Consider the following 19,864-nt stretch of genomic DNA (forward strand, 5'->3'; position numbering starts at 1 on the left):
TTGGGGAGTCCATTATTTCCTTCCTTGTGCAATCTAGGATTGGACTCAGGTCTTTAGGCTGCATACAAGAACCTCTAATGGCTGAACTAGTTAGTTTTGGGACAGGCTCTGCTCTACGGCCAGGCTAGCCTTTGCCTGGCAGCCGTTCTCCCGCCTTCTCCTGGGTGGTAGGGTTACTGGGGCTCGAGGATTCCATTTTAAAGGAGTTGTTCTCGTCTTCCCTTAAGCCTGGATGCTCAGGCAGAGGGAAGCGCACCTTGTTCTCCGCTGGGAAGCGCACATTTCTGCAGGGGTGGTGCAGAGAGGGTAGGGTAAGTGTTTTCCTAACTCAGCTCTCTGTATGTACATCTCTTTAACATATTTTTCAAGCTACATTCTGATTGGATTAGCTCCAGTTTTTAAATTGGTGTAGTTTTATGTACAGTTATTGAAATAGCACTTTAAAAAGACAGCACAAGTCCCCATTTGAGGTTATAATAAAAATAAACAGACCCGTTCTCTCTCCAGTCCTGATTCCAAGTCCCAGTTACCATAATTTATTTTGTATTTTAGTTAGGTTTTGCCCTTAAAATAAATTGTATTAGTCTTGTTTGGACTGTCATTGTCTATAGGTCTTTCATATAAATTTCATCATGTATTTGAGCTAAATTATTTTTTCTTAATCTCCTAGCTAGCTGAAGTTAATTTCGAATCATTGTAACACTGGTTGTTAGCCATGGTCTCCTATTAAGCTAGCAAACACAATTGTCATGATTTGTTATTTCTTTTGTGTTTGAGGATGTTTTTTAAAAAGAACTATTGTCACAGTGGTTAGGTCTTAGAATAATTTCACATTTGTTGCTATGACAGCGGCCACAGTGGGGTTTTAAATTATACAATGCAGCTTGTGGAGGTTTGCTATCAGGCCTTTGTGGCATCAAATGAATTTTAGCTCAGGGATTTGACTATGTGCACATTACTAACATTAATGGGAATATTTTAGTTAACTCCCAAAGTAGGCTTCCTAAATGTGAACTTTGTGGATGGCCAGACAAATGTGTCCTCCTTGGAAATGATCATAAAAATAGTTTAAAGGGCCCTCTCTGTGTATTATTTCTTAGTTTGAGATTCCCAATATAGTAGATTACTAGGGAAAAGATAAAGACATAGTTAGCCCATAAGCAGAAACGGTAACATTTGGTTAGGTTCTTGTTTTCTTAGCTAGCTATGTATGTGTATACACACACAAACACACACACACACACACATGCACGCATACGCGCGCACACACATACACACACATGTGGGTGCGTACACACACAAACACACACACATGCACGCACACACATGCACATACACATATGTGTGCACACACACATGTGTATGCACACATACACACTGGGGAGAGCATATTTCATTAGTAGGGATTATAGAGCTTAGCAAGCATGGAATCAAACCAGGAGGTGCCACATATAAAATTCTCTAGGTCTTCAACAACCCAGAGCAAGAAACTGTTTTGAACAGTTCTTGTACAACTATAGTTCTTTTTTTCTCTTTGGGTTGAAATGTGAGGTTTTTCTTTGGTGTGTGTGTGGGGGGGGAGACTTTAACATTTAGTAGGCAAACAAAGTCCCCATTTGCTTGTAAAGGTTCTTTCTAATTCACTGAGAAATACTAGCGTCTTTTGTGTCTTAATTCACCTAGAGTGAATGCTGCCTGTGCGCTTGGGGAATCTACCAATAAATAATACGGTGACAAAAGAGTGAAGTATTGCTTTTGCAAAGCAAGGCTCTTGTCTTTTGGGGTGCCCTGCAGACTTCTAAGAATGGTGCCTCTAGGAGACTGAGAGAGAGAGGTAGCGATCTAGTCTAGTCCTTGCGTGCACAGACAGGCCTAGGAGGAGCCACAGACACCCTGTCCTCAGGCCCCTGCTGAGCAATTACAAACTCTTGTTTTGTGGTTCTTTTTATTCCTTATATAGAATACATTTCTCCTTCCCTGCATTTCTGATGCTGATCACTTCTTAAGTGACCTCTGCAGAGCTCTTTCTACTCTGCACAGCGTTTCACAGCTGCCTTTTTTTTTTCTATTTACTTATAAGAGCTATATGAGACAGTAAAGATCCTGTGAGCAAGGGACTCATGAATGCCATCCACTAGCATGGTGTCAGATGCTAAGGTTGGTAATGTCGTTCAAAGTCACGTGGCCTTTCAAAGTCTCCCTGTTGAGCTCGGAAAAGTGTTATTTAATCTAATTTTAGGTCACAAGTGCACCTTTGTATGTACTTAGCAGTAGATTCTGAGTTTTTCTTTTGTCTTTGATAATTCTAAACCATAATTTCTACATTTTGGAGTCGATTGGTCTAATAGAAAACACTGAAGTGAATTTTGCTAAGCTAAAGTTGACTCCCTGGTGTCTTGTATTTCATTTCCCCGCCTAGTTACTGGATCCTGGCTTTCTAACCTTTTCCTTTGGAGCAGGGGAAATACTTGGATGCTTAGACATTCTTTTACAGCATTATCTTGGCCAAAATTGAAACTTGAAAGACTTTTTCAGTTATAGTAAAAGCAAAAACAAAGGGTACATTTTAGAAGCAAAGTTCATTTTTGTCTTTATATCTAAAATGTGACTGGTGATATTGGGACCAAATTTTTCTTTTTATTTCTTGGTTATGTGAGGGTGGAGTTTTAAGCTTTGTGTGTTTTGTTTTTTTGTTTTGTTTTGTTTGTTTAATGACTTTGGTCAGTTAACAATTTCTCTTTTGTTTTTTAGCCCAGTAATGCTGGCTAGACAGAAGTCAGTGTTGAAGTGTTTCGCCATGTCTACTTCGTGTTATTTTGGTGTAGGTCATCAAAATGCCCATTAACTGCTTAGTGACATGGTTTAAAATGGATGGTGGCCAGATTGAGGAGAAAGGGGAAAGTAGGTATCCTTAGGGCTGGAAGCTGCCCCTCCTCCTCCATTGGAGAAAGCTGAGTCGTAATCACAGCCCAGTACAGCTCCCCAGCGAGGTGTGAGGCTGTTTATTTTCACTCCGGAGATGTATATACTGCAGAAGGAAAGCTCTGGCCCAGCTTAACCTAAGCAAAGTCATTACTTATCTGCGATCTGGCAGGCAATTTGATTAAGGCTGACAGAGCTCATATAATATCAGAACCAGACCCTCCTGGTGATTGATGACGCTGCTCTGTGAATTTTTAGTTTTTTTTGATTTTGTTTTGTTTTGTTTCTTAATTTGAAAAGGAAAAAAAAAAAACCCAAACAAGAATACTAATCCTGATTTGTATTTGTATAAACTGTATGATATAATTTTATATAGTAACATGTATTAACATGTATGCTATATCTTAGGTGACAGTTAAAAGGTTTTAGAGCAGTGGTGTCTTGTTTTCTGTCTGCAGGCAGTTTGACTTTATCCTGCGTCTGGTGCTGGGGTAGGCGTGTGCCTTGTGCACGGTCCATTTGTATTCTCCACTCTGTGTATCCTTAGCCCTTTACCTGTGGTCCTGGTTCCTAGCATAACATCTTTAACATGGGTTGCTTTGATAGTATGTATTCCTTAGTACCATGGCATTAATCTTTTAAAAAAAGACTAATCAAATCAAATCAATTTGGAAATGTTTGGCTTTTAAGGCGTTTTCAACCCCTTGCTCTCTAAGTACAAGAAACCAACTTGACCTTTGGAATAGCCTATCTGGGCCATCGAGTGTCGTTGGTGTCTTCCGAGTTGGCTTATGGGTTCCGTGTCTCATTCTCACTGACACAGTGTGACTAGAGTTTGCGAAAAGCTCTACCCGTGGTTTTGGGTGCAGAGTGTTGGGTCCAGCCACCCCCCTACCCCTGCCACCACCACACACACAGACACTCGGCTTGCAGGCTTGCAGGAAAGCACAGTAATTTTTGTAATGGTATTGAACTTGTACTCTGGAGAAAACACTGTACCACAATTCTACCAATGCACAAGCTTTAAGCCCCCCATTTGGGGCCTGTAAAAGGGAGGATAAAACTTGTCTATATTGCATTTATAGAGTTTCTGTAGGGTGGCAGCCTTGTGGCTTTGGAGTTGGGTAGCCTTTACAAGATTATTTTAGCTTTTATAATCTCGGGAATGCGTATTTTGTATTTTTGAAAATATAGCTCTTGCTTCATCTCCTAACATCATTCTCAACCTGAATTTGTGAAGATGTGTGTGGTAGCCCTACGCCCTCCATCAATAACCCACAGTTACCACTGGGAAGGTGCCATTAAAAACTGACCAAGAAGTACTGACCAAAACAGTTAAGTCTTTCTCTTTTAGCTCTGATCTAAATACAGCATTTTAAAATCCCAGTTTCATACCTACTAATGAAGATGGAGCTTATTTATGTAAATAAATCAACAAATCGATGTTCCCTGTACTGACAGGAAGTAACTAAATCCTCACTTGTAAGTCAGGCTGGCATTGTGACAGATTGTTTAATAAGTATGCTTGGTTTCCCTTAGAGATTTGCCATGTTCAAGACTGAAAAGCAGTTGTTGGCAAGAAGTAGATGGACCGAACTGACGATTTTAGGATTTACTGTGGTTGGAATTTTGTGCACCGAGTTACCTTCTCCGTGTGTCCTATCTTCACAGCCGCAGAGACCCTTGGCTTACGAGCTCCTGCTGCTTTGTTCCTTTGTCTAAAGTTCATGTCTTACCGGAAACTTGGCCATCGTGTGTGATAGAATCCTGCTGTTTAGCCTGTACTGATGGCCCCTGCCACACCTGTGTGTGTACAGGTAGTCACACATGCACCAGCTACAAGGCCTAGTGAGCAGCCCTGCTGCTGTTGAGCTTTCCTTGTATCCGTGGTGGCTCCCCAAAGCCTCCCGGTGGCTGTCCTGTCGATCGGTGCGGTTCATGTTCTCTCTGTGTTGCTGAGTCTCTTCTTCTGGCTTAAAAGGGCCTCTTGATGACAGTTCCTCTTTAGCCTGTTTTCACTGTGGCCTCTGCATTTTCTTGAGTGCCATATCATATGCTTTGCCAATCGGTTCTCTTGGCACCTGTCTTAAAGTATATGTAATGAAAATGTTGGCTGTGCGTTTTTAACGATTGATATAGCATAGGTAAGTGAACAGTAGCATAAACATAAGTAATGAAGAAAATGTACGTCCTCACTAAAAGACACAGGTGCGTGGTCAGGTCACAGAACATTAATGCAGGGGGCGGGTGTCTAAAACAGCTCTCTGATAGTGTTTTTACCATTTCTTGTTGGCTTTACAGAGTTTTTGTTGTTGTTGTTGTTTTTTGTTTTTTTTAAACACAGGACACCAGTATCAATCAGAAGACACTGCTGGGGTTCTTGCAGTGTAAGTGTGTTCATTTATCAAATGTATGAAGACGTGTTTGGTCATAGCTTCTCCCCGGTTTTGGACATCAGTCGGTAAAACCGAAGGGAACTGAGTGGTTAATTGGGTCCACTAGAATTTTTTTTTTTAAGCTCTTCGTTATTAGGACTGGTTCATGTACAGGTGAGTGCAAGGGGTAAGGAGTTCTCACATACTGTCATCCCCAAATTCTCACATACTGTCATCCCCAAATAGTCTAGCCTAGGTTCTTCACTTCCTTTGCAGTGTAACAGGGTAGGTGAAGCGGGGACCTGCACTTTTCCTTTTGTCACTTTTGTTCAGCTACAGTTATTACAAATGGGAAGTCAGATTCAAATGAAAGTCAAGGCCACTGTTGAGGAATGAAGGTTGAAAAACCTTAAATTTTAGAGCAGTGTGTACAGAGATTAAGTGGGTGGGTGGAGGCTTATGTGAGTTTAATGCAGGGTTGGGTGTGGTCGGTGTACTGCCTTTGACCCTCCAGCTGCCCGAAGGGTTTAAATGTTTGGCCTCTTTGCTGGGCAAGATAATCTTGAAGGTCCAGGATGGGCTTCTGTATGGCTGGTTCTTTGTGAGTGGCAGAGACCTATTGTCCCGAGGAAAGCAGTGATGCTGACGCGGGGATGAAGGCATGAGTGTCTAGGAGGAAACGGCCACCTGTTTCATAAAGCGTGGTATCAGACTGTTAGAATATACTGCTTTAAGTCAGTGAAAGCCCAGGTCTTTAGTTGTTTCTTAACATTGATCTTCAAAGCCAACTTGGTTTTTAGTGATAAGCTTGTACTGACCTGGAACAAAATGAGAAACAAAACAAATAGCCAAAACATAAAGTGATTGCTTCTGAAGCTCTGCTCATCATGAAATTACTTCCCATTTGCTTTTTTGTCTTGTTTGGGTGAAACAATCGTAACAGATAACAGTCCTTAGTTTGAAAAATTAATATTTGGCATCGATACATAGGACACTCAGATGGTTTAAGCGCTGCCCCCTCCCTCCTCACTGTCATCATCTGCGGTGCTGAGGATTGAACCCATGGCCATGTTCATGTTAGGCAGCTGTCCTAAGACATCCCGATATCTCCTTTTTAAATTTGGTTATCAACATCCCAAAGCCTGGGAGGTGCTGGCTGTAGTGTAAATCCAGCAAGTCATCAGCACAGTGGCTGATGGTAGGGTGTGGCTTCTCTGCTATTCTGTAGGCTGGGTGTTTGTCCACATACGAGATGCCCGTCAAGTTGGTATGGTGCCTCAGTGTCACATTTGATTCTGCCTGGCCCCAGGTTTAAGTTGCCTTTTCTCCTTCTCCAGCAGGAACTGGGATACCTCAGCTAGTTTTAATGGCAAGCTGGCGGTCCTGTGTCTGGAGGTTAGGAGGCAAGCTCCTAAAAAAAGCCGCTCTCTATAAAATAGTTGCTTTTTAGATGTTTTATTAGTACTGCTGCTGGTTATTTTAATTAGCAGTATGTTTTATTTGCACCCTCAGGTCGTTTGAGCCAAGATTGTAATTCAGATAACAAAACAATATCTGATTTTCTGGAACACCCACACCTGCCATCTGGGCTTTGCCTCTGAGATGCTTGTGTTGGCAGTGAAGCCGCAAGGGGTGTGTGTGTGTGTGTGTGTGTGTGTGTGTGTGTGTGTGTATGTGTGTGTGTATGTGTGTGTGATCATGTGACGTGATGAGCCACCTCAAACATAGATTCCTGGAGAGCTTGGTACCTGAGTGCTTTTCACCGCCCCCCCCCAATTTTGAAAACGAATGTCACTTGTTTTGATTTCTTTTATTAGCATGTATTAGTCGCATATATTGATGTGGTTCTGGGTGGTATTTCCATACACGCATGTGGCATGCGTGAATCAAATCCAGCTTGCCTTCTCCCACTCTAGTAGTTTTCAAATTAGTAATATTCTTTTATTTGGTAATTTTCATTTTAAAGATAAGTCCTAAGCCCCGAGAAGAACTTTGTTTTCACTATGTACACATTTCTGACAGTGTTTGCAGAATTCCATGGATGCCTCGTTGATGGTTTGGCCCTGAGGTGGTGGGCAGCACTTACAGAACAAGGGTTTACTGGGCAGATTTCTACAAGATTTTTTTTGTTTTGTTTTTGAGTGTAAATTGAAGGGGTTCCCTTCACTTAAGTTCTTACAGTGAAACCATGGACTTCATGTCTCTTACTTAAAAAGTAGTCATTATTTGTTTCATGAATAGACACATACACTCTGTCTTGTTCATGGAGGGCCCTGTGCTTCAGTGTTAGGGCTAAGGTTTTCATGTCTGTGCCTTCTCTCTAGTTTCTGTCTTTGTCAGTGCAATGATTAGCATTTGCCAAGGATGAGGTGAGATATAATGTGAGAGGTGACAGGTACATGCAGATTTCTGTGTTCTCTCTCTCTCTCTCTTTTTTTTTTTAAGTGGAGCAGATATAGAATGTTAGTTATAGAATTCTAAGGCTGGAAAAATTGTGGAATTTTTCCCCCTCTGCAGAGAGAACACACATCACATTGTTAGGGAATGCTCCCTCTGAACATTTTTTTAAAAGTGAATTTAAATCATTTATGTCTGTAGGTGATGTGTGCACGTGGATGTGCGTGCTATGGCGTGTGTGTGCCATGAGGTTAGAGGACAGCTGTGTGGTTGGTTGTCTCCTTCCATCCTCACGAAGGTTCCAGGAGTTGAATACAGGTTGCCCGGCTGTGTAGCAACGACCATTATCCACTGAGCTAGGTTACTGTTCCCTGGCTGGACATTCTTTTGTTGTCTTGTTTAATTATTTATTTAATTACATTTATTATTTATTTATCAGCCTTCGGTGTAGAATGTGCCCTGAGGATTGAACTCAGGTTGTCAGGCTTGGTGACAGGTGCCTTTCCCCTCTGAGCCGTCTTGCCAATCCCTGCCTCAACATAATTAAGGAAAGGGAAAATAAATATATCAGCTTAGACTACTGACCAATAATTTTGTTTTAGAACATTTACAAATGAGATTTTTGTCTCTGATTTTTTTTTTAATAATAAAAAAAACATCTGAAATTCCACAGATTATATAAAGGTGTTACTGTGAGAGATGCTGCATTTTAGGAAACAAGGATCTCCATTACCTTCTGTGTTACTGCCCCTTCCCTTACCCATCCTTTATTTCTGATGTCCCTTGACTACAGACACTTGATGTAATTTAAATATGTGCTCAGAGTAGCGTTAAGAGGGGGGCTCTCTGGTGGGTGGTTAGGTGGTGTGGAGGCTCTGCCCTCATGAATGCACTAATGCCACCAGGTATGAATTATCCTGGCCTCTGATGGTGATATCCCTTGCATCTGTTGCTCCCTTGCTTGTCTTTTTTTTTTTTTTTTGGCGGGGGAGGGGTCACAGAGTGATACAGCACAAAGACCCTACCAGATACCACACTGATCTCTTCATCACTGCAAGAACCAAATAGATCTCCTGCTCCTTATAGATTACCCAGTCCCGGGTATTTTGTTATAACAGCAGAAACAGCCTTTTTGTTGTAAAAATTACTGAAAATTTGTTTTTTTTTTTTTAAGAACTAAAAATTTTGAAATGTATTATTTGTGTGTATGCACATATGATGTGTTCATGCTGGGCCCCACATGTCATGGTGTACATGCGGAGGTCAGAGAACAACTTTGTGTGGTCTCTTCTCTCCTTGGACCTTTATGTGGGTTCCGGGGACGGATCAAGCTTAAGTTGTCTCTCCTACTCTGGCCCTCTTTGTGGTGCATAGTCTACAAATTGCAACCCCATTGATACTTGGTTTGCATCAAGAGATGTTGGACAAGTTAAATTATCAATCAAATCTACAGCTTTCTGGCTATTCAAAAACAAAACAAAACAAAACAAAACTTCGTAAGTTAAAAAAAAAATACCCTCACTACAAAAATCCTTCATGTTATACATGAAAGTCAATGATGACGAAGTGTCAGAACCCACAAGACTGCTATGTATATGGACATATGAAAGAATATTCTACAGATGTAAGGCAGCCTGACCCAGTAAGATGTATTAGTAGTGGATGGCAATTTTAGAATGATATTTACTCATATTGCTGTAAACTACTCCAAGAAACTTGGGAGTTTGTCATGTAGTTATAGTATGTTGAAACTTTTTATATTCTTGATTGTTTTTGAGATATTCATAAATGAAACTATTGGATCATGATATTGAACTTGAAACTCTATGGGGTTAAACAGAGGTATAATAATGAGAAATATTTTTATACCTCATTTATACATTGGAGCTGAAAACAACTAATAGAGAATTTTGAGAAAAGTTTTGCACTGAATAGCATCATTGGAATGTTTGTCCGCCATGTTGGCTCCTGTATCTGTATGTGTCTGTGTGTACACACATATGTCTTGTCTCTGTGTCCAGGCTTATTTCCTTTGGCTGCCCAGTTTATTGGCACCCAGTGTAATGTTACAATGCACTAATAGCCTCTGGTTGGTTTAACTTGAGCCTAACAAAGTTGTCCAGCAAATTATGCCTCATTCCTTGTAGATACGCTGGTCCTGTGTCATTGGTAAATTCTCAGGCTTTTCTGGTTGGACACATGTTTCATGCTCTGAAGTGCCATGCTTACAAAGACACTGCAAACTTACTTGACCTGTTTTCCTACTTTCTCGTTCACCAGGGCATTGTAGCCTGATCATTATTTTGTTTTTAACTGCCTGTGATGATGTAAGGTTTTTCTGATGTGCAGGTTCTCCTGCTATGGACCACTGTGGGCTTCTACCTCTGTTTTGACCTATCAGTCATGTTGGGCCCGTTATGTACCCTGGCTAGGTGGTAACCTGTGATTGACTTGTGTGTCAGCTTTTGAATGGGCCTGGAGAGCGCCTTTATCAGTGCATAGCTGCTCATCTGTGGCAGAATAGCAGGTTTGATGAAGCTGTGTCTGACCTAATTCTCATCACTAAATGGAGCAAGGAAATCTAGGCTTCTTCAGTTCTTTTGTGTAGTTAAGTTTAAAGATGAAATTGAAAACCTGACACTAAGATCAATATGTTCTAGATTCTAGAAAACTTACAACTCAACAGGTAGAGAGGTGTAAAAGTTACCACGACAGATCTGTTATTTCTAAACACTGACCCAAGTTTGCTTGCAGCAAAGATACTTTTCTGATTTTCCCCTTCATTTGCTCTCTCATCAGCACTTGACTCTGTGTGAGTGTGAGTGTGTGCGCGCGCGCAGTAGTATATACTTGATGGAAATTAGTTTCTCCGTAAGCCCCCTCCCCACATTATTAAAACAAAATCTAAACCCAGTGACCCAGTGAGGGTTGTGTTTTTTAACTGCCAGGGAAATTCTTGGCTCAGAGCATCATTTGGTCTAAGTAAAACTCTGGGCTTTTAAACAACAATATTAATAATATTACCTAACCATTTCTTTTTCAACTCTTTCCGAGTTCCTCCTTCTCCTCCCCCATCAAAGAAGGCGAGCCAAGTGCCTCACGGCATCATTACGACACTGGTCTGTTCTAGTTTAGCTTGTTCTCAGCAAAAACTTAAAAAACGTCTCTTTGCGCATTTGTTCTGTGGTTACCATAATTCTGTTATTTTTTCCCACGACGCCAGTGCCAACAATAAACTTAAAAATCCACTGAGCGGTGCGTTTGTGGCAAGTGTTGACTCTGTAGCATTGCACAGTAATTCCTTGAAATTTGCTGCATTTTTATCTTTTCAGTGATCTTTCCCAAGTTGCTCTTTAGCATTTCACCATTTGTATGCAGCTATGCTCTTAAATATTCATAACCCTCTCTTCCAGTTCATGGTGGGTGCCGGAATTATCTGGTCTCCACAATTCTGGTTTCCTGTGCTCAAGAGCAGGAAGAAGCCATCCATTAGAAAGAGTGGAAAAGGGACTCTTGTGTCTTTTAAACACACACACACACACACACACACACACACACACACACACACACACACACATTGTGAACCGAGCCTACCCCTGCACTCAGAGCTTCTTTTGGTGTCTAATTAGGACCACATTGATGCCTGTTGCAGCTGGCTGCCCCTGACTGTTGCCTTTTTTGTACTGTGACCCTTGATCCCTGTGACCTTTCCTGGGGTTAGTCCTAGGCCCTTTCCATTGTGGCGGTGCTGGAGTGGCTCACGTGGAGTCGATTATTTCTTTGCTCATTTGGCCTTTTCGGTGCCACCACTCTCCCACATCTCGCTCCCATTTTCTCCCTCTTCTCTTGTTGGCGCTCAGTGAAAGGAAACACTTTTGCAGGCAGCAGGGTCGCTTGTATGTTTGGCTGGCCCAGCTGAGACACAGGAGAGGTAGGGGAAAGGCTGTAAGATCTGTGAGCCCCCCCCCCCCCCCCCCGGCCTTGAAGCGGAAGCTTGACCTGAGTGGTAGCAAGGTCATCAGTAAGTGCATGAATGCCACTGTCTGTGCACTCGTGAGGGAGCTCGCCTCGGTCCTGTGAGGATGACAGGTTCCTCCTCGCACCTCCAGGTGGTGCAGCCAGTCACCGAACAAGCACGTCATTGCTGGTTGCACATGGCCGCTTCACCAGAGGCATCAGTTTGTAAGTGTACTTGCTCCCCGCCACCCACTGGGATGACAGATGGTTAGGTAGCATATTTGTTGTGGCTAAAATGATGGTACTTTCTTTGCTTCTCCTTGCCCCCCCCTCCCGTCCCTCTTGTAAAATCATTGAAAGATTAATGCCAGCCGTTCTCTCACGTTGGGAGACCTCTTGTACGTAGAGGAGGCTCACCAAGCAAAGCCTTTAGTAGTTATGAAGGAGTGACAGTTTGGGCATGTGGGACACGCTTGATAACCTAGGTCATAGCATCTTTTAAAGGTTCATGAGAGGTGGTATGGGGATGAGGGATTGAGTTTCATTTAGTGACATCTGAGGACCGATTTTACAGCAAGCCTCCCTGGATCATCGGTCTGCCTCCCTTTTATGAATTCTTCTGGCAGCAGCTTTGCTGGGAGCCTTAGTCTTGAATGAGAAGCTCCTGCTTCTTCAGATGGGGTGCCTTCCTCTATTCGGGCCAGCTGTTTGCTGTTGGCCCTCAAATTTCTACCTTGCTCCCCAAATCCCTGTTGTGCTGGGCCATCAGCTCTGATAGATCCCCCACTTACATCCTCCTCAGCATCTCCACAGGTGTACCCCGTCCCCTGCAACACCTTCCAGACCGTAAGCACAAAGGCTCTGCTGTTTCTCATGGATTTCCTGTCTGAGAAAATGCAGACCATCTACACAGTCACTTGTCTAAGTCAGAGATGTGGGCCGTCTCTTCAGTTCCTCCTTTTTTTTGTCAAAGCAGCCAGGAAACAGGAAGTGGATAGACAAATGGGTTCTAGTGAAGTCTGAGAGGAGCATTCTTTCCCAGATCTCGTCCTGTCAGTTTTACCTTTTATATTATTTAAGTATGTTCAGGTCTTAGGGACTTTTAAGTCTGTAACATTTTAGACAATTTCTCTAGTAAGAGTCTTTCTCTCTTTGACACCAGCCTCCTAACTTGTCTTCAGCCATTTGCCACATTGCAGTATGAATGGCTTTTCAGAGGTGCAGGTCTGAGCATGCTCTCTCCTGTAGAAAATGATGAAAGCCAAATACCTTAATGTGATTTATTATCTTTATATTTCTTATGCTCTAGTTTCTATGTACCTGTGTAACTTCCCCCTCTGACTATAATAACCCCAGGCTCCAGCCCATATATTTTCTTACACTCCGCATGTAGATTCTGAGCACACACTGTCTATCCTTTGTGCTTAGCATCTGTTCCTTCCCCACTTCCCCATTCCCCCCAGGTCCAGGTGAGGTGAGTCTTCTGCCCTTCCTCCGTCACCTGTGCAGGTGATACTGATTCCGTTGCTCATTGCATCTCTTCACTGCTCTATACCCTGGAAACCCATCCACTTAGTGCAAGAGGTCGTAGTGCTGTGTTAGGCCCCATTTCAATAAAAGCCAGCTCTCATGGATAGGAACAAAACATCTGTTGGCCACTGAAAACAGACTTGTAGAGGCCATAGACAATAGGGGTGATGAAAAAGTTCTTTCGTTCATTGTTTGTTTTTTGTGATGACTTTTAGCTGTCTTGCGTTCAAAGTTCACTTAGAGTTCTAGCAAGAAAAGCGACTGAAAAATAAAAATGAAACAGAGGCAGGCAGATCTTTGTGAGTTCGAAGCCAGCCTGGTCTACAAAGTGAGTCCAGGACAGCCAAGGCTACACAGGGAAACCCTGCCTCAAACCCCCCCCCCCAAAAAAAACAAAGCAAACGAACAAGAAAGACAAAATATGACTGTTTCATGACCTTAAAAATGGGACAAAGCCTCTAGACAGATTAGGAGAACACTCTTACTGCCTTCCTACTTGGCACTGGTCTACAAAGACCCCTATTTTGGGGGAATATGTAGTCAACATGCAATTCAGAATTTTAATAGGATGTTTATGACTAAATAAATCATAAACTGTTGTGTCTTTAACGGTGTAATGCCAGGACATGACTTTTGGAGGGTTTTGCTTTAGCCTCCGAAAAGATACACTGCATAGAAACAAGCTATCCACAAAGTGGGAGTGCTGTTCAACAGCCACTCTGACCAAAATCTGCTATCTGAACCTTTGATCCCAGCACTCAGGAGACAGAGGAAGGCGAATCTCTGGTCTCCAAATTAAGTCCAGGACAGCCAAGGCTACACAGAGAAACCCTGTCCGGTGGTGGTGGGGGGTTGCAATCTAACCAGTGGCTGTTCGAGAAGTCTGCATTATAACTGCTTCTGCACCCATCATCTGTCACATGACATAATAAGCCCACGTGGTAGACACCATATTTTTCTTGATAGCCCAGTGCCTGGTATATATATCAAGAAGTGTGCATCAGGAATGTACTGAATGAAAAATGCCTTCGTATGCTTTGAACTCATAAATACCTTTTACTTTGTTGTTGTGTGTACAACCTTTTTGCCCTGGTGTCACGTTCATGCTCTTTTTTCAGTTGAAGTGCACCTGCTTTCTGTTCAGGACTCACTCCTCCCTCATCTTTGTACTTCTCACAGTATCCCACCTGAAGACGTCCTGTGCGTTGACTAACCAATGAAAGGATGCTGCTACAGGAGAAGGATTCTGCGAAACGTTTATGTAGAAAATGATACTAGCTTCCTATCTAAATTATTTAAACATTCTGAATGAAGACATATTTGACAGGAGACTCAAAGTTGTACATGATTGCTATGCAGGTGGTTAAATGTGGTCTTTTTGTTCACTTTTGGTTTTTTGTTGTTGTTGTTTGTTTGTTTTTTTAAATGTCTTGTGTTTGGATTCCCTGATTGTAACTGTCCTGGATTAATCTGCCAGCACTTATTCAAGATTTCACCCTAAGTGTATTCTAGATTTTAGTTACTGCAGAAAAAATTTTCTTCTCAACAATTGTTAAATGGCACAGTTTGAAATTGATTTGAAAATAGGAATCAGTTCTCTCTTTATTTAAGATCACATTTCATGAAGAATAAGATTCCTTTAAAATGTAAACTAACTTAAAGAATTTTCTATTTTGAAGAACTACACTGATCCCAAAGCTAAGTTTTTGTTCACAGTTAGGAAAAGAGAAGGAGGGTTGAGGAGGGAGGTAATTCAGAAAGACGGCCTTGATCAGCCTTGGGGGAGTTGGGGGTGCTGGGGAGCGGGGGGGTTAACTTGGAAAGAGCCTTGATCAGCCTTCGAAAAGCAGAAGCGATGCTTCAAAAACAAAGTAATCAAATCGAAAAACTCAGGAAGGGCTTTCCCCAAAGGGCTGCTCTGGCAGCATGTTGAAGAGGGGTTATAAAAGCAGTAAGTTCACAACCTGAACAATGAGTTAAGCAAACATTAGGGAAGTATTTCCTTTCTGAGCTAAGATGAGGCATACCTTTAGCCTCCCGCTGCCAGCAGAACGCCTGCTGAGCCCCAGCATGGCACAGAAACTATGGCTGTTGCGCACACAAATCGCCTGGGTGGAAGGAAGGGCAAGGCCTAGGGCACAGCAGCTCTTCGCTGAACCTCCAGATTGAAGGAGCAGAACCCTGCTTGGTGACACTGCGCCTTTCTTCAGTGTGGAAGAAAGAGTGGACCTGATTTGTAGCTTCTTGTAGCTGCTGTCCTTTTTGGTACTCAGCAGCCTGTGGAGTACGCTTAACTACCAGAGCCTTTCCTGGGAGCACAGCGATTATGAAGCATCTTTTCAGAACTGCAGTGGAAGGGTGTGATGGCGTTGGGGTGAACTCCATCTGGACAAACGAAAGTGACAGAAGGATTTTCTCATGGGTGGCCAGTTCCTTCTGAGACGATGAGTTAGAGAAGCCTTAATAGGTTGTGTGTGTGTGTGTGTGTGTGTGTGTGTGTGTGTGTGTGTGTGTGTGTGAGAGAGAGAGAGAGAGAGAGAGAGAGAGAGAGAGATAGGAGAGGGGAGAGATAATAGTAACTCAAATAGTAGTAAGGATATTGTTTTTGACCAAGATGATACTTTTCAAAATGATTGTGTGGTTTTTTTTTTTTCTGTGTTGCTCATGGGTCTCCCCTGATTTGTACTGGTCCCACCTTCTGTGTGGTGAGTGATGTGTAGTGATGAGGTTGTAAGTGGGGTTCCGTTGCTACTCCATTCAAGTCACCTGACCCATAGGTGACATTATCCTCTACCTGGGCTGTGCACAGACAGAAGTCAAGCCCACATAAGTTTACTAAGTGCCTCTTATGGACATAGTTTTTCTCTAACTTCCAAAATCACCTGAGATCATGTTAAAAGTAACCAAATAGCCAGGCCTGATGGGCCAAGCCTGTAATCCAAGCATCAAAGGAGTAGAGGCAGGAGGATCATTTCAAGTTTGAGGCTACCCAGTGAAACCTTGTTTAAAAGTGTGAAAGATGTGCCCAGTAGGCTTTATCGAGGAGGCTTCTGTGTGATCGCATTGAGGTAGAAATAATGAGCTATGACCCGTTAAGAGCAGCTGTAAATTAGGTCATGTGCGAGGGTTAAAGTTCACTGTAAAATCCATGTCATTGCCTTTTAATAAATAAATAGTCGAAGAAAGATTTGGCAAAAGGAAGAAACAGTCCTCCATGTCCACATTTTCTCAGAAAGTGTCTCCTGTTAACAAGTCATGCGAATGTTTACTTTGCCTTCACCGCTGCTGTTTCTGCCCTTACCCTTAAACTAGGAGAATTCAAATAAACCAAAAGGGTTTTCACACAGCTGACCCCTTCTGCCAGTGTATGTGCCGGTACATCTGCTCCCACTTCTTAAAGAGGTCACCAGGGGAAAATGGAAAGCCCGTCAGTGGTCTAGATAGCTGGAATTTGTAAGCTTTCAGGCTGGAGTCTGAGGCGCTGGCGAGCAGATCCCAAGACACTGGCTCACAAGGACCCGGTGCTTTGTTTTGTGTTTGTGCCCAGTGTTAAACGTCGTGAGTTTGAACCTTCTTTGTGTAGATGACTGTGTGGATAAACTTCTTGTTTCTAACGTGTCCTTACTATAGCCAGGCACTCTGTTTTGTTGTATTCCATAATCAGAGAGTCTGGTCTCCATCCCTGGCCAAGCAGGAGCTCTGGGCAGGATCTGCACAGGTTCTGATCAACCGTGGCTAGCATCATGCCTAGCACAGAGGAAAAGGTTTAGTACACTTTTGCTGATTTTAAAAAGTAGACATGTGAGTGAATAAATGAATGAAGGAGCAAATGATGTAGCTAAAATATACTTAGTTCAGATGTCAGTTTTTATTAAATATGATTGCACATATGGAAATTTCATTATATTAAAATAGTCATTTCGTTTTAAGGGACATGAGAGAATGCTTTCTTCTGGAAAGTAGAATTTTACAACATTGATATTAAGGAGGATACAGCATGTCACCAGATAAGTTATGTGGAAGAGTGAGAACAAAGTAGAGAGGTGTCTAGGGTTTAGAAGGCAGTTGGCCATATCCAGAGGATACACAGGCATTGTTAAAGTTACTCATTTTATTATCTTGTTTATTGTCTATCTATTCCACTAGGACATATGGGTTAAACTTATATTTTTATTATTTATTTCTACTTTTGTAATAGAAATTGCTCCATATCTAGCTCTTAGGATGGTATCTAGTATATTATGAGTGTGGAAAAATATTTGTTTCATGAATATATGATTTTGACATATATTTCTAAATTGTCCCCCAAAAGAACTCACTGGTCCTATCTCTGCCTATCAAATATGTGGTGAATTGTCTCCATGTGTTTGCCAGTCCTGGGATTTATGGATTTCTTATAAGTTTTTTAAATGAGCCGCGCGGTGGTGACACACACCTTTAATCCCAGCACTTGGGAGGCAAAGACAGGCGGATTGCTGTGAGTTCGAGGACAGCCTGGTCTACAAAGTGAGTTTAGGACAACCAAGGCTACACAGGGAAACCCTGTCTCGATAAACCAAAAAAAAAAAAAAAAAAAAAAAAAGGTTTCTAAATGTACTGTACTGTCTCTAGCTTAAAACAGCAACAAAAGCAATGAGAAAAACAGCCATTCCCTCAGGTGACATCTGTCAGAGCTGTTCATCTGTCTGTCGGCATTTTCTCCCAGTTTTCCTGCTACATGACAAATTTCTGGAAGTCTTTATCCTTTCTCCCCTTGTTGCCTGCCCTGTACACTCCTCCCTTCTGAACTGGTCTTGACGACACCATCAGCCGTCCGCACTGCGCCTTTTGGATAGCAGCTAGCCTTGCTCGGCTGCTCACCCGGTTTGAGACAGCTGACTGCTGCTAGGGAGATCTTTCTCCTGGATTGCACCCCATTTGCTTCTTCTTTCTTTGTATCCCCCTTACCCTTCTCTGTTCAGGCTCTAAAGGGTCTTGTTTTCCAAACATATTTTCCACAGAAAAGGCTGAGATGGTGCCTGACTTTCTTCCATCTGAAATCTACATTTCCAGCTCTGACTTCTCCCTCTGACTCATGTAAGCAACTTTGGACCTCGTGGTAGCAGCAGGATGTCCAGTAGATACCTTGAATGTTTCTCAGGCACACAGATCTGCTCACCCACTCTCCCCTTCTTTACTTTGTGTCCTCTCCCCCTCCTCTGGAATTTTCTATGTTACTAAACAGGCATTCTTTACTCTCTTACACCCCAAACCAAGAGTTACCCTTGACCTGTCTCTGCATCTCACACTTCATCCCCCAGACTCTAATTTCTTTGATTCTGCCTTTAGATGGTGTCCTGAATACAATTATATTTCATTGTCACCTACCATGCCCTCATCTGTCTCTCAAGGGTTCAGTGTCTCCTGATGGCTCATCCTCTTCTAATCTTTCTTTGTTTCTTTAAATATTTATTTATTTATTTTACATATAATTACTCTATCTGTATGTACACCTGCACATCAGAAGAGGGCATCAGATCCCAATATAAATGGTTGTGAGCCACCATGTGGTTACTGGGAATTGAACTCAGGACCTCCGGAAGAGTAGACAGTGCTCTTATCCCCTGCGCCATCTCTCCAGCCCCTCCTCTTCCATTTTTGATCCACTCCAGTGTGCTCTCCATCAGCTCTGGGTAGTTCTCCAGTAAAGAGTATCCTTGTCCCCTGGAAGAAGGAGTAAAGGCTGCTAACCCTGGCTTAGTGTCTAGTCTAGGTGTGGATTGAGAGGGTAGGGGTCATGAGGAGCCTAAGATAAGGTTTTCAGTTTAAAGATGTCAGTGGCTCTTATAGTTTACGTTTTCTTTCTTTTTGAAATGTTTTCTAGTGAGCTGAGGCCTGGGCTTTCTCTGGAAGTCTTCCCTGCCTACTTGTGTAATTGGGCGCTATGCATCCAGACCTCAGATCCTTATGGACACTGTTATATGTTCTTGTGATTCTGTGTTCTTCTGTGAGTTCAGGTAAGAGGAGAATATTGACGGGATTTGGGCTGAAGCCTAAGCTCATCTTAATATTTTTGCTTTATACTTATGTGAATGTGGGTGTATATATATATATTCATTGAATAGCATTTATTACCTGTTAAAAATACTGTAGGGGCCTAGCTGCCTCCTATCACTTGGGAGGCAGAGGCAGGAGGGTCTGTGAGTTTGAGACCTTTGAAGATAGGCCTATGAATTTGTTATAAGCATTAAGAATTACCACATATAGACACAAGAGACTGCCTCAGTTATGGATGCAGATGAAATGTATTTAATATACCTTTTCTCTGCTTTCTGCCCCTTTCTCTCTTTTTTTGCACATGGGAAATGTTCTCTTGTAGACTTGGCACCTTATTTCATTTCTGAGCCACTCTCTGCTGTCCAGAAGCTTGGTAGACCCGTGGTCCTCCATTGTTCTGCTAAACCTGTTACTGCCCGCATCTCATGGTTGCATAATGGAAAACGATTGGACAGAAGCATGGAACAGATTAAGATTCATCAGGGGACTTTGACTATTCTGTCTCTTAACCCTTCCCTTTCTGGGTGCTACCAGTGCATTGCCAACAACAGCATTGGTGCCATCCTGAGTGGCCCTGCAACAGTGTCAACTGCAGGTGAGTACCTTGAATCTTGTCTGATGTTTTTCTTGAGATCTATAGGCTTTCC

The 19,864-nt window shown here is 42.4% G+C and overlaps 1 protein-coding gene across 10 annotated transcripts in view; it reads left to right on the plus strand.

Annotated features, from left to right (window-relative positions):
* Nucleotides 1-19,864, plus strand: part of CDON (cell adhesion associated, oncogene regulated) — an 88,822-nt gene that overhangs the window by 11,793 nt on the left and 57,165 nt on the right. For 9 of the 10 annotated variants that reach the window (XR_014779591.1, XM_084783795.1, XM_084783797.1 and 6 more), the window contains exons 2-3: nt 19,045-19,177; nt 19,540-19,812. Coding sequence is in view for 9 of the 10 variants with exons in the window: in XM_084783795.1 (XP_084639921.1) it covers nt 19,105-19,177; nt 19,540-19,812 (346 nt within the window). In the remaining variant the exon portion in view is untranslated. The remainder of the gene's footprint in view (nt 1-19,044; nt 19,178-19,539; nt 19,813-19,864) is intronic. The other variant, XM_084783796.1, reaches the window with a different exon arrangement.

Source organism: Acomys minous (genome assembly GCF_964271855.1).
Source record: "Acomys minous genome assembly, chromosome: 5".
In the NCBI taxonomy this organism is placed as follows: Eukaryota; Metazoa; Chordata; class Mammalia; order Rodentia; family Muridae; genus Acomys; species Acomys minous.